This window comes from Chelon labrosus, assembly GCF_963514085.1.
Source record: "Chelon labrosus genome assembly, chromosome: 13".
Lineage (NCBI taxonomy): Eukaryota > Metazoa > Chordata > Actinopteri > Mugiliformes > Mugilidae > Chelon > Chelon labrosus.
The window spans coordinates 25,748,059-25,761,603 of NC_140346.1; the positions used below are offsets into that span (position 1 = coordinate 25,748,059).

At 39.7% G+C, this 13,545-nt stretch overlaps 2 protein-coding genes across 4 annotated transcripts in view; both read left to right on the plus strand.

The window, feature by feature from the left end:
• The window catches only part of aplp2 (amyloid beta (A4) precursor-like protein 2), a 49,111-nt gene extending 46,763 nt beyond the window's left edge, over positions 1-2,348 (plus strand). For both annotated transcript variants that reach the window (XM_084558644.1, XM_084558645.1), the window contains one exon: positions 199-2,348. In XM_084558644.1, the coding sequence (XP_084414770.1) occupies positions 199-300 (102 nt within the window). In that variant the 3' untranslated portion in view covers positions 301-2,348. The remainder of the gene's footprint in view (positions 1-198) is intronic.
• Positions 2,349-3,507: 1,159 nt separating this feature from the next.
• Positions 3,508-13,423, plus strand: st14a (ST14 transmembrane serine protease matriptase a). 2 transcript variants are annotated; one of them, XM_084559130.1, is made up of 19 exons: positions 3,508-3,889; positions 5,752-5,911; positions 6,331-6,461; positions 6,570-6,640; positions 6,723-6,889; positions 7,027-7,062; positions 7,334-7,568; positions 8,317-8,459; positions 8,543-8,646; positions 8,737-8,849; positions 8,929-9,065; positions 9,159-9,263; positions 9,350-9,457; positions 9,548-9,670; positions 10,086-10,208; positions 10,346-10,529; positions 11,419-11,690; positions 12,179-12,315; positions 12,529-13,423. In XM_084559130.1, exons 1-19 carry the CDS (start codon positions 3,848-3,850, stop codon positions 12,685-12,687), a joined length of 2,550 nt encoding a protein of 849 aa, XP_084415256.1. In that variant the 5' UTR covers positions 3,508-3,847; the 3' UTR covers positions 12,688-13,423. The 2 variants fall into 2 exon arrangements, with proteins under 2 accessions (XP_084415256.1, XP_084415257.1); XM_084559131.1 differs by having other exon boundaries at positions 9,548-9,664.
• The last annotated feature ends 122 nt before the right edge of the window (positions 13,424-13,545 follow it).

Sequence of the window (13,545 nt, forward strand, 5' to 3'; positions counted from 1 at the left end):
GGGCAGAGGGTGTAAACGCCACATGCATCAATGAACTGCTGCAGAGGCATCATCATCAGGTCGTGACTAGGTAAATGCAAGGCAAATTAGATTCTTCTCCCTGCAGAATTTGCATCTGACAGCATGTTCGACCTTTAGTAGAAGACTTCTCATTTCCTGGCTGTGCTCACTTTTATGAGTGTCGTGTCTGTCTCATAGGTTGACCCCATGCTGACACCGGAGGAACGACACCTCAGCAAGATGCAGAACCACGGCTACGAAAACCCCACCTACAAATACTTAGAGCAGATGCAGATCTAACCAGAGCCTACACGGGGGTGGCGCTGTGGAATCTGACAGAGGACAGCAACCGAGGGGGGAACATACTACTGACCAATAACACACGATGCTATTGTTTAAATGATTTGCATACATCCAAACTCCATTTACTGGTTTGTTCAAAACAGTCCTTAAATAATGCTACTACTACTACTACTGCTACTATTGTACTATAGAGCTCTTTTTGATCATGTTTCTTTTTTGAAAAGGTGATGTATTGCCAATTTGCATAATGGAAATTGTGATTCTGCAGATTTATCTGTAATTATCAATACAGCTATCTCAGATCAAGATGTATAACATTTCTTCAGATTTTTTTTTATTTTTATTTTTTCTTGAAAGTGTAGGGCAAATCAAACTAAATTTTAATGTTTTTTCGAGTAGCCTTTACCAAACCGGCGTAGCAGCAGACACTGCACTTTGTGTTTCTCATCATGCGAGTGTCATTCATGCAGTTTCTGATGGTTTTCTCAAAAAAGAATTGGTGTTTTAATTTGTTTTTTTTTTTCCTCTCAATAGATTGCTTGTATATGAAGGTTCTTTGTACCAATTAAAATGTTTAGTGAAACAAATGAGAAAAAAATGATCATGAATTATTTACTTTCTGTTCTTTGTTATGATAACAGACTATATATATACAATTTAAACATATATATGTATATATATATATAAATATATATATATATACATATATAAATATATAAGAGTAGATGTTTTTATTCCACCTTTTTTTCGCAGGGAAGAGGTTATGAGTTGGTTTAGGGTTCTTGGCTTGGCGGTTATGAGTGTTTGCAGGCACGCTAAGAAAGAAGGTGATGGTGTGCACAGGCCCCCAGCTCAAACACATCACACAAAACCTACTCTGAGCCCTCACTGAGTGAATGTGATGTTATAGCCCCCTCCCTACCAACGCAACATGTTATCACTAGATTAAATAATACCCATTGGCGTGTTACATAGTTGAATGTATTTTGGAAGCTGTTTTTCCATACTATGTATCTGACAGGCTCCCTTGAGACTTTGATTTTAACGTTGCGTCACCTTTATTGTGACGACGGGCGATGATATGCCATAAACTGACAAGGTTGGTTGGTTGTTTATTTTTGCACAAGTAATCCGAAACAAAGCCAACCCTTGAAGCTACTTTGAAAATATATTCCGGGATGATGTGCACACGTGTTATAATTGGCTACTGACGGTTTCGTGGCTGAAAAACAGGGCCGGCCCAGAGGCGTAAACAAATTAATGTGAATCAGGGGAACACTCCTAATAAATTCTAGGCGTTTGGCGAAGCTGTAACAATGCCGAACAATGGACAAAGTTTTCCTTAATCTAAACACACCACATTTGGAGATTGTAACAAATACATTTGTTTGGTGCTAAAGCCACGCTTGTGATTTGTGGGAATTATAGCAGCTTTTGTGATGTGGATTTGAGGATTTGCAAAACCAGAAAAGCTTGGGCCAGCCCTGGATCAGAGCCACCTGAAGACAATATGGAGCTGGAGGGCTGTGCAGGCAGACAGAGACACACAGAAAGACAAGGCTTGGGGAGCCGGTTTCCTGAAAGAAAGAAAGACAAAAAAAAAACTAACTTGTGTATTTTTACAGAATGACACAAACAAAGTAAACTGAATCCTAGGATCTTCTCTCTCTCTCTCTCTTGCTCTCTCTCTCTCTCTATCTTAGTATTGTCTTTGTATGCCTGTATAGTTGATGTTGCAATCATGGCTTTTTTCCAGAGGATTACCTGTGGTGTGCATTGTTCTTATATGAAATGATATGATATATATTTTTAAGTTTGTTTTCTATTTTTTTTTCTCTTCCTGTGACAGTATCTCTGTATGTGACTGTCTCACTATGCACCCAAACAGCTTCAATCTTGTAACTGCCTGCTTGATTGTGGGAGGGGACTGGGAACTAATATAATATACATATTAGTGATTTAAAAAAAAAAAAAAATGATTGACACCAATGGAAACAGATTTATGGTTACAAGGGGGATACACATCAATAAACTCACGACTTACATACGCATGTGTGGTTTTTCTTTCGTAGAAAGATATAAAGTCATTGTTTTAGCACCTAATTATTTCATTATCTCTTGAGATCACCTGTTATATAGAAAATATTTTGTAGGCTGTTTCATTTCAAAGAAGATAATAATAAAAAAACACCAATTATGTGCATTTGACAAAATGGAACAGAATATTTATCTTTTATTCTCTTAAAATTTAATTGAAATGGTTGCTGATTCATTTTATGTAAATGTAATGTAAATGTAATTTATTTAGCACCTTACATCGACCGATAGGTGAACCAAGGTGCTTTACAACAGATTAAACAACGATTTAAAACAACACACCGGAAAACAAGTACAGTAGTAAAACAAAGCTAAAAAAAGAAACTAAAAACAATAAATGAGAGGATAAAAAGTAAAATAACAATAGAATAAAAATAAATATAAAAGTTATGTCGATTAATTATCTAATTGCAATAATTGTACAATAATCTGGCTCTCGATGGCTAGTTATTAATAATAACTAATTGCTCTGAAGTAAAATATGATTGAGGATTTACATTTTCCTGAGTCATCTTTTAATAATGGACGACTGTTACCCATACTTGTTGTTTATTGCAATATTTACTACATGAAAATATTAAATCATTTAGTTTCCACAGCTGACTGTCCGAAATTTCGGGGAAGACCGCGTTTTCTAAAACTGAAACTTACAATATAGATCGACGTGATTCAGCAAATATGACTCATCGTTTCACAAAGACGAAACGCACAGTAGGTCACGTGACTGATACTAAAAATAACTCGCTTGAAACCAAATCAACATCTAACTATTAATCAAGAACATCAAAAAAAAAAAAAAAAGTATTATTTAAATTCTATTGAAAAGGTGGCCATAGTAGTAACGAGAGTAGGTGGTCGTCCCAGGATTTACTGCCCCTTTACCTCATGAATACATGAACTCATGTCGTATACTACATGAACCCTAATCCCACTTAAATCTTAAATCCTTAGGTTTACACCAAAATAAAAAGCAGTACGACAGAGCGCACGTTTACGTCGGCATTAGATTTATTTGACGTTTCTTCTCACCTGTGCCAGGTAAACAGGAAGTCACGCAGGTGTACTCAGCGCAGAGCCACGCCTTGATACTGGCTGTTTCTTTTTTTTCCCTGCTGTTGAGTCGATGGTGTCATACTGATAGACGACATATTCAGGTCAGGTCTTACACCGGAAAGAAAGAGCCTTCCTTTAAACGCACTAGAAGATATTTATCTTAACTTCTTGTTACATAGACTTTCTTTTATTTTTTTATTTTTTTGAATTTGCTCGTGGGTTGAACAAACCCAGGACCCACCTCTTGGAGACCGGGCCTGCAGGTTCACCTCGGAAAACAACCTGTTGGCTGCTGACACCGCAAGAAGTCAGAGAAACTAACACGGAGAGCAGTGGTGGGAAGAGGAATTCAGGAGTAGCTGGAGTAGTTTTCTTTTTAACTAACTGATCCCTGATGGATTACATGGACAGTGGACTGAGGTACACCCCGACCACGGTAAGACACTTTATATGGTGGCTCTGTTTCCTTCATGAAAGACGCCATTGACCTCTTTCCTGAAATGGGTAGATATTTGTGAGACAGGAAGTGCACTACACATCGAAACAAGCTGTACATTAAGTCTGCTCTATAGATTGACAAATCTTACATAAAGTACAGGGGTCATTTGTGTTGTCATTCACACATTTATACTACAAAATGTCCCTTTGTGCAGCCTTATTATTGTCTCGGCCTCAAGTGCTTCAGGCCTGAAGACAAACATGTCACTGAGCGAAAAGGAAAAATTGTCAAATAAGGCTTCTAATAAGGCTTCTAATCTAAACCAGGATTAATGTACAGATTCAGGTAGATTTTCAGAATATAAGAAGCTAATGAGAAGATAATTGCTAATACCTGTTATGCTGCACACACCCAGTTTCTTCTCTGACACCTGATTTCCAAGTATGCAGTCGATTAAAGGAAAGTGGTGTAGGCTTCATCTCTTTCCTACATACAAGACGTTCGTTGGTGTGTGAATTCAGAAAGCAGGCAGCCATTGTGGAGCTGTTGCATGAATTCCTCCTGTTTCCCCAACCCTGTAATGACTTGTCCACCTGAGTCCTCCACTTCTGTAAGGTCTACATCCTGCATAAAATACGTGTGGAGCAGATCTGAGGAGTCTTAAATAACAACGCTAACCAGTTTATGGCCACTGACAGAAAGGTTGGGTTATAATACAGTGCGATTTAAAACATATATGTGTGTGTACTCATTTCAGGAATGAGTAACGAGTCACCGTTCTGGTTAATTTGACTATAATATGTTGTGTTTATTCGTTAATAAGGCAGTGGTTTGTTATGTTTTCTTTCATTCTCATGTTTGTCTTAAATTTCCTGCTTGTGATTTTAAGAAACTCCCTGGGCAGTGAATACCGGATGCATTAGTTAATAAACAAGCCACTCATGGGAAAAGTGGAGGGAATATCTTCAACGGACTCTGATAATGTGTCTGGAAAAGGGATAATTTTTAAACGATGTTCTGTAGAAAGATCCATTCTGTCATAGCACTTATATTTTTATGCTTCAGCTGTGCCCCTATAGGTGCATTCAGTATGAGTATCAGGTTTAAACAGGCAGAAAGAATGCGTTGCCTTTGGATTATAAAACGGTGTCACAGTTTTGCACTGCAGGTGATCTTCGACCAGCCGTGTAATTGTAAAACTTGACAGGTCACAGGAATGCTTTTCAAAACTTCCCGATGAGTTTTATGGTCTCATTTGATGGCTCCTAAAGTAGGAGAGGTTTATACTGCACCACAATGAGCACTAACAGAAACTTGTTGTCTGCGAGTGGCTTGCTCCCAGCAGGTTTGACAAGATTTTACATGGTGAAACCTTTGTACTCCCTCCCCCATCTGTTTCACCTCCTAAAGGTAACCACAGAGTGGTGACTCACGCGCTATGTTCCTTTCTAATGCATTAACGGCAACAGACACGCAAACAGACAAATATTTTTGGCTTTGTTTTTGGGAAATTCACTTCCCTTCACTATTTAAAAAAAATAATAATTTTAAGTCATAATTTGCGCACTGTAACTGAGAGGTGAGAACCTCTTTCTGTAGGTCACCGCAGGCTGAGACATTCCTTAAATACACAAGTATCTACTTGCTGTCTGCTGCTGTCACTTATCTTCAGTTGATTATCTACTCAGAAGAATCAGTTACTTTTATTCTCTTTTCAAAAACAATATCAACCTTGCCTGTAATAGAACTTGAGAATGTCTTCTTTCGCCACGGTTAGCTTCATATAGGTTGGTCTTGTATGTATTGATATTTATTTATTTATTTATTTCATCCATGGAAATGTCTTGTCTGTCCTCCAGGACAAAGACTGGGACACGTCTGTCCAGTTCCTGCCAGCGTCGGACAACAAAAAGTATGAGAAGAAGAAGGGCCCGGGTAAAGTTGGGGCTGTGATCGGTGTGGTGATCTTTGCTGCTGTTGTGGCGCTTATGACCGGGCTTTTGGTCTGGCATTTTCACTGTAAGTACCTCTCCTTTAATAAACAAATGAAAAGTAAAGAAAAAATATGTGGTTTCTGTTTAGGCAGGTTGATAAATAAGTATAAAAATTAATAAATCTATGCATAACACACCCACAGAGGACACATCTACAGTAATTTAAAATCGTCTGATTGTTTCATCTTATATCATATGCGACAAAATACTCTAAGTGATTGTTTTTATTCAGAAAAGATCGTATACAGTGTATATAAGGTTATTAAAATATGGTGCACATAGAATATACTGTGTAAATAAACAATATTCAAGAGTATATCACAATATCTGAAGAGGAAATGTTCTAAAAAGTTGCTGATTCTTCATAAATGTTTTCAGTTAAAAGAACTGAACTTTTAAGAAATGTACTTGTGTATATTCACTCTTCTCTCTCTGCTCTTAAAGTCCGTAAAGATGTCCGGGTGAAGAAGATGTACTCCGGCTCCATGAAGATCACCAACCAGGTTTTTGATAACGACTACGAGAACTCCAGCACTCCAGCTTTTCAGAAGCTGGCGGAGGAGGTGACTGCTCAGGTAAGACTGCAGCTCACTGCCTCTTCTTCATTTAATCTCCTTTTGATTGTATTTTCAGGCACAGCCTTCATTCGTGTTCTCTTGTGACTTTGCTTCGATCTCTTTCAGCTCAAAGCCATCTATTCCAAAAGTCCACAGCTGGCCAAATACTACGTTGGTTCTACAGTTCAGGCTTTCAGGTATGGCAGTGAAATTGGAGAATTAAGGCAAAAAAATGCATTCTGTGTTCATTGTACTTAAACTTTGTGTCATTGCTCCTAGTGAAGGCAGCGTTATCGCCTACTACCTGTCTGAGTTCAGAGTCCCCGCGGGCCAAGAGGCGTCTGTCGACAAAGCTATGTCTTTAGTGGGCCAGTTAGCGGAAAAAGAGAGTCGTAGCTCTAAAAGACGGCCCAACTCCTTGGTCCTTGAAAATGTGGTGTCCTCAGGTAGAGTCGATGAAAAGCTTCTGTTTGTCACTGAATCCATGTCTGTCATCAGTTTTGCTTGTGATGTGTTGTTCTCTTCATTCTGCTGTCAGCATCCTCCACTTATTTAGGTCTGTGTTCTTTGTTTCATCTCACAGCTCTCGATACTCGATTGTTTACGTCATCGTTCAGCAGTAAGTACTGAGCTTTCTTTCATCCTATTTTACCAGAAAGATAAGTTGCATCTAACACACTGTAGTGTTCCTCAGGTTCATAACATATTTCCAAGGCTAAGAACATTGTTGATTATTGTCTATTGTCACCACAGAACATTTTACTTCTATATAATTAGTTTGCTGCCGTCTTTTTGACAGAGAAACTTGTAACTGGTCTGATTTTTCTCTACTGTGTGTTTGATCAAAGAATGAATGGAAAGCACACTAAATGTCAGTGTTTCTGTGTCAGAACATTTTAAGTTTTCAGAACATACAAAGTCTGACAAAACGGACCACATCCAGTCCCCCGGCTTCCCCAACAGTCCCTACCCGTCCGACTCCTTCATGCAGTGGGAGCTGAGAGCAGACCCCGGCTATCACATCAAGCTTAAGTTTGACACAATGAATCTGGAAGAGGACTGCAAGAATGACTTTGTCAAAATCTACGATTCCCTCGTAGCCATCGAGAGCCGGATTATGGAAGAGTGAGTTCTCTCTTTGAATCATCACTATTTACAGACGTGAGCGGATGAATAACTTGGTGACAGTGTTCTCGTTTTAATGCAGCAAACATGTTTGGATTTGGGTAGAGAGGTTTTTAACTTGTTTGCAAGGCCCTCTGCTGGTCATATGCAGAGCTTTTGAACCATGCAGAGCTTTTACAGTTTATAAAGGCACCAGTGAGCTACATGCCCTAGGTTGAGCCTTATTCCAGAATAACATCTCTTGCAAGTTGGCAGCCAAATTTAAACCCGGAAGCAGCTGAGCTGAAACATAACAACATGCAGTCGTAAAAGGCAATCTGCATCTCTACAGGAAGTTCCTGATAAAATCGTTAGTGGCATTCAGACTCTGTGAAGATAAATGTCTCAATGATGCAGTGAGAAGTGGTGAACACTCTGCAACAAAATAAATAAATAAATAAATAATCTGATATTAAAATAATAAAGCCTTTCTTTCAAAGTTTGCTGCAGGGGGTTGTATTTGTATAATTTCACCACTAAAATCTGCACACAACTTTATGTGTGAATATATTTACAGTGGAAACTACGTGACGTACATTATTCTTAAATCCGATGTACATTATGTGTAAAGATTTAGATTCAGTGAGATCAGTTGAACGACAGTGGCTGTCCGGTATACAATATTTGAGAAAATGCCTTGATTATTCTGGTGTATCAGTCATTAAACAGTGGACAAAGTGAATTAATTTTGTCTCTCCGTCTTCCACAGGATGTGTGGGTACTATTCACCTAGTGAACCACTGACCTTCCTGTCCTCTAGCAATGTCATGCTGGTGACAATGGCCACAAATGAGAAGAAGAACTACCCAGGTTTCAGAGCAGAAGTCTCACAAATTAAAATTGGAAGTAAAGGTAGTCACTAATCCTTTAGTGAGTCCTGACTGAAGCTCTTTTTGTTACAAGCTACAACATTAATTTTGAATTTTTTCTAACAGCTATAGATTGTGGCGGCCAGCTGTCAGGACTAAAAGGCACTTTCTCTTCTCCCAACTTCCCAAACTACTATCCTCCTATGAAAACATGCGAGTGGTCGATCCAGGTGAGACATCGTATATTCCACACATTGCGCCTCTGAAGGTTATGTGCCGCCGTGTCACGTAGCATCCCCTTGTCTCTCTCAATCATTAAGGTCCCCGATGGGAAGGTGGTGAAGGTAACGTTCAAGAAGTTCCTCTTGTCCGAGCCTGGGGAGGAAAACCGCAAGGACTGTCGCAAAGACTACGTGGAGATCAACGGAAAGAAGTGAGTCCGTGTTTGTGCACGTGGAAGACAGATTACATGAGAGAGCAGTTGTGTCAGTGCTTGTTCATGTCATCCTCAGAGTGTGTGGAGAAAAGCCTGATGGAACAGTGACGGAAACCAGCACCAAAAACAAAATGAGCGTGACGTTCTACTCTGATGCCTCCTATGTGGACCGAGGTTTCACTGCAGAGTTTGAAGCTATTGATGTGAAAGACCGTAAGTGAAGTGTCTTGTCCCCTGACCTCAGTCGGGTAGTGATTATTTCTTGTCATTGGGAAAGTGTTTCTCATTTGACCCTCTCATCCACAGCCTGTCCACAAAAGTTCCAATGCAAAAACCAGCGCTGTATTAGTAAGGCACTCAAGTGTGATGGCTGGAATGATTGTGGAGACATGAGTGATGAGCTGAACTGCAGTAAGTACCTGATACTAGGATTATATTATTGCAGTTTCAGTCGGATGTGTAGTCATTTTAATTTTTCTGATTGTCTTTTTCTCCAGAGTGCAAACCAGATAGTATCAGTTGCAGAAATGGACTGTGTAAGCCCATGTTCTGGAAATGTGATGGTGTAGATGACTGTGGAGACCGCACAGATGAGATGGACTGTGGTACGGCCTACTGGCGCTCACAGATGTTTTATATGAGCACTGAAAGGCTTTCAGTAGGTTTGTCTCACTCCTGTTTCTTTTCTTTTGAAGGTGGGTGTGGCTCGGGAGAGCTGACGTGTAAGAATAACAAATGTGTTTCTGAGAAGAAGCGCTGCGATGGCAGGAACGACTGTGGTGATGGCTCCGATGAGCTCGACTGTCAGACAAGTAAGGGTGGGTTTCTGCTAAACTGCAAACAGTATTTCCACACATAAGTCACTGATTATGCTTTTAAAGAAGTGCGATTGTCTAGAAACAAGCAGAATAATTAGCTAGTAGGCTTGGACAGTTCCATCTAGAGACAAAAATGACCAACTGGTTAAGTTAATCAGCTGTTTGTGACTTGTTCTGTTAATTCTGCTGTAGCAATCAACCAGTTCTGATAAACTACAGAACGTTTTACCATCTTTAAGAAAGATGATTTTGTTTTCGAATAAAATGAACGTAGCATGTGCTTGAACACTTGTTCCCTTTAATGGGTGATGTTGGAATTAGCTTTTTTTTTTTTTTGACTCCTCAAAAAAGGCTTTTATACAGGATCTGTTTCACAGCTTTAGACTTAATTGTTCTTCTCTTCCTTTCTCCTTAGGCACATCTGTTTCCTGCACTGATTTTACGTACAGATGCAAAAACAATAAATGTCTCAGTAAAGTGAACCCAGAGTGTGACGGAACAGAAGACTGTGAAGATGGATCTGATGAGGAGAATTGCGGTATGTCACACAAACAAAAACCTGACTGGATGCATGTCCAAAAAAAAAAAAAAAAAAGCTGCAGCTGCATGGTTTAGCTTCTTCCCACTTCAGACAACAAGTCAGCCGTGTGACTGATTGACTGTTTTACTTTACAGACTGCGGGAGGAGCATGTTCAAGACGTCACGTATCGTCGGCGGTCAGGATGCAGATCCAGGGGAGTTCCCGTGGCAGGTCAGCCTCCATGTCAAAAATTCCGGCCACGTCTGCGGAGCCACCATCATCAGTCCAAAGTGGCTGGTCACTGCTGCCCATTGTGTGCAGGACGATGGCAATAATAGGTATCATCTTACTTCATGTTTTCACTTGCAAATGTAGTTTTTTATTCAGCATGATGTGACGACTAATTGGTTAAACTCACTGCTCTCAGAATATGTAAGATCTATTTGCAGCTTATTTGTCTTGTGACCATTCAAGTTTCATATTACACATATCCAGCAGGTGTTCTATTCAAAGGAACGGAGACAAATGTAACAGTATAGGTCCACCGTCAGTGTATTTGGATCCTGGCCAGATTATTTTAGAGCCGTCTTCACGTGAAAATGATCTAAATCCAAATCCTGCAAAAGCGCTCATTGAGTTTCTTCAATTATTCTATTAATGTTAAACATGGTGTTTACCCATGTACAACACAAACTACTGGTGTTATACATTATAGCTTTGTCTTTAAGTAAAGCTCATAAATCTTGCAGTCATATTGAAACGGCCTCAGCTCGTCGCTTCTTTAAATCATGAGGACAAAACAATCAAATAGTTTGACCTTAAAGACGCTGCAAACAGCCTGTCACATGTAAAGTGAAACCGTAGACCTCTGTGTTTTCACTAACAACACAATGCTTGCATGAGCATCAATAATTGAACACACGTGAAACCCTTCCAGGCTCTCAGTGCAAGCTGAGGTGCATTACAGCTCTAAGTGTTTGTACTGTGTTAGGAAAGAGGCACGGTCTAAACAACGTCGTGATATTTTAGCCCTTTATATGGTACATACTGTATCCTACTTTTGTATATTATTTACTTTACATTCATATTTACACAAACCACACCACAGCAGAGTTTTTCATAGATATCTTCAACTGTTATGCTTGTGTCATAAGTTGTTCCTGTTAAATCCAGACTCTCCGAGATCGACGATCACTTCATGATCTGTTTTGTTGTGTGATTTCTCAGAATGTCCCAGCCCGGCGCTTGGGAGGCTTACCTCGGCCTTCACACCCAGGCAAACAAGGGAGGACCCGCAGTAAAGAAGACCCTGAAACGGGTCATAGCCCACCCTAATTACAATGCATACACCTTTGACAATGACATTGCCCTGATGGAGCTCGACAGTCCTGTTACCTACTCTGACTACATCAGACCCATCTGCTTGCCAGCTCCCCAACACGATTTTCCACCTGGCAACAGTGTGTGGATCACAGGGTGGGGAGCCACTCGAGAAGGAGGTGAGTACACGCAAACGATGAACACTGTACGCTTGTGTCCACTAATACTCAAACATTTCTTAGATATATTTCGGCCCAAACATGAGCTCAAACTACATTCGTAGGTGAAAAGGAGTTAATGCTTGTTTAGCACATTAATTTATGGTGGTCAGTGTAGTGAGTCGTGGTTTCTTGTTTCTAATAATTTGACTAAACACTGTACTTTTGCATTTACTTTTATTTTTTCTGGAGGTCAGATGGAAAATATATCACATCAGTTCTTGATTTATCACATACAGTATGATATACACAAGGCGTGGATAATTGTGTTTTTTTTGTTTAAGTTTGTGCAACTTCAGAAATAGAAGTGTAAACAGTAGAAATAAAAACTTTTCTCAAATGACATAGCCCTGAAATTACTGGTGGAACACAATCTATAATCCAAAGAGAAACCTGATGACGTGACATGACACGTTTTGACCTCCTCTGTGTGTTGGTTTGTGTTTCAGGATATGCTGCATTAGTGCTCCAGAAAGCTCAGGTCCGAATCATAAATAGCACCGTCTGTAATCAGTTGATGGGAGGGCAGATTACATCCCGCATGCTGTGTGCTGGAGTGCTGAGTGGAGGAGTTGATGCTTGTCAGGTAATTCTTTCTTTCATTCTTTATCTCTGCCTTTCTTTCTGGAAGAAACAGCTTTCTCTTACAACATTTTACAAAATAAGTGATATATACTTTACATAATGGGTACCACTAGATTACAATTTCCACTTAAGTGTCATAAAATATGGCGGTTAAGGGGATATTTCCCCACACTATCTTGATTTCCTATGCTAACCCATGTTCTTGTGGCTACAGGGAGACTCTGGCGGTCCTCTTTCGAGTCCGACTGGCACTCGTATGTTCTTGGCAGGAGTGGTTAGCTGGGGCGACGGCTGCGCTCGCAGAAACAAACCAGGCATCTACACAACAGTCACCAAATTCCGTGCCTGGATCCAACAACAGACAGGAGTGTAGTCCCCGGCAAATTACGGGCCCCGGCCTTTCAAACAAGGCTAAGATATGGACATAAACTCAGACTGATGACAAATACCGCAGCACGGATTGTTGTCGGTAAAAACCACTCCCAGTATCCAGCTGACGTGGTGGCCTGGCCTCCCATTTGTAGCTGCAGTGGAGAATATACTGTTTGCTTGAACGGGAATTGCAACACATTTTAGATCAACTGTGATTTTATGAGGGGGGTGAAATGTTCTAAAAAATGTAAATAAAACTTTTTATGTTTGTTTGTTTTTATTGTGTTTTGACGGAGAGCAATGTTATGTGTTGTACAATAAATAGATTCCAGGTGTGCTTGTTACACATTTATACTTATGAAATGTGCTTTCTTCTACCCTGTTGTCCTGTGTTTTATTCGTATCCATCTACTCGATCAAGAATTCCCCCACTGCTGTCCCTTGTTGTCTTTGTTCAGAATTTTATAAATTAAAAACAAAACGACGGCAAGCTCATTCCATTTTACCTCCTATGGATTGGTATCTGAAGTCCAGCAGAAAGAACTGTCACCGTGGATGCCATTTATTGTAACAGATGTGAATTGCTTTTACTATTAACATTAAACCGATCAAATCATGTTAAATATGCTAAGTTAACCTCTTCCATGCAACACAACCGTCTGACCTAGATTTGTGCTCAAATCCGTGTAAATGTGTATTTTATAGCAGATGTTTTAAATAAAATATTTCTGATAAGACCTACCGTGTAGGCTTCCTCCTTTACTTTTATATATATATATATATATATATATGACTTTACCTTTGTGTCCCTTGTTGCATGACATTTATTTTAAATTTCTTTTTAGCAGTACAACAACAA

Bases quoted from the DNA above. Each gene is read 5' to 3' on its own strand.
- st14a (XM_084559130.1), top strand. From the start codon at position 3,848: ATGGATTACATGGACAGTGGACTGAGGTACACCCCGACCACG. The intron at 6,641-6,722 runs GTATGGCAGTGA...CATTGCTCCTAG, and splicing joins TCTACAGTTCAGGCTTTCAG to TGAAGGCAGCGTTATCGCCT. The intron at 9,671-10,085 runs GTGGGTTTCTGC...CTTTCTCCTTAG, and splicing joins CGACTGTCAGACAAGTAAGG to GCACATCTGTTTCCTGCACT.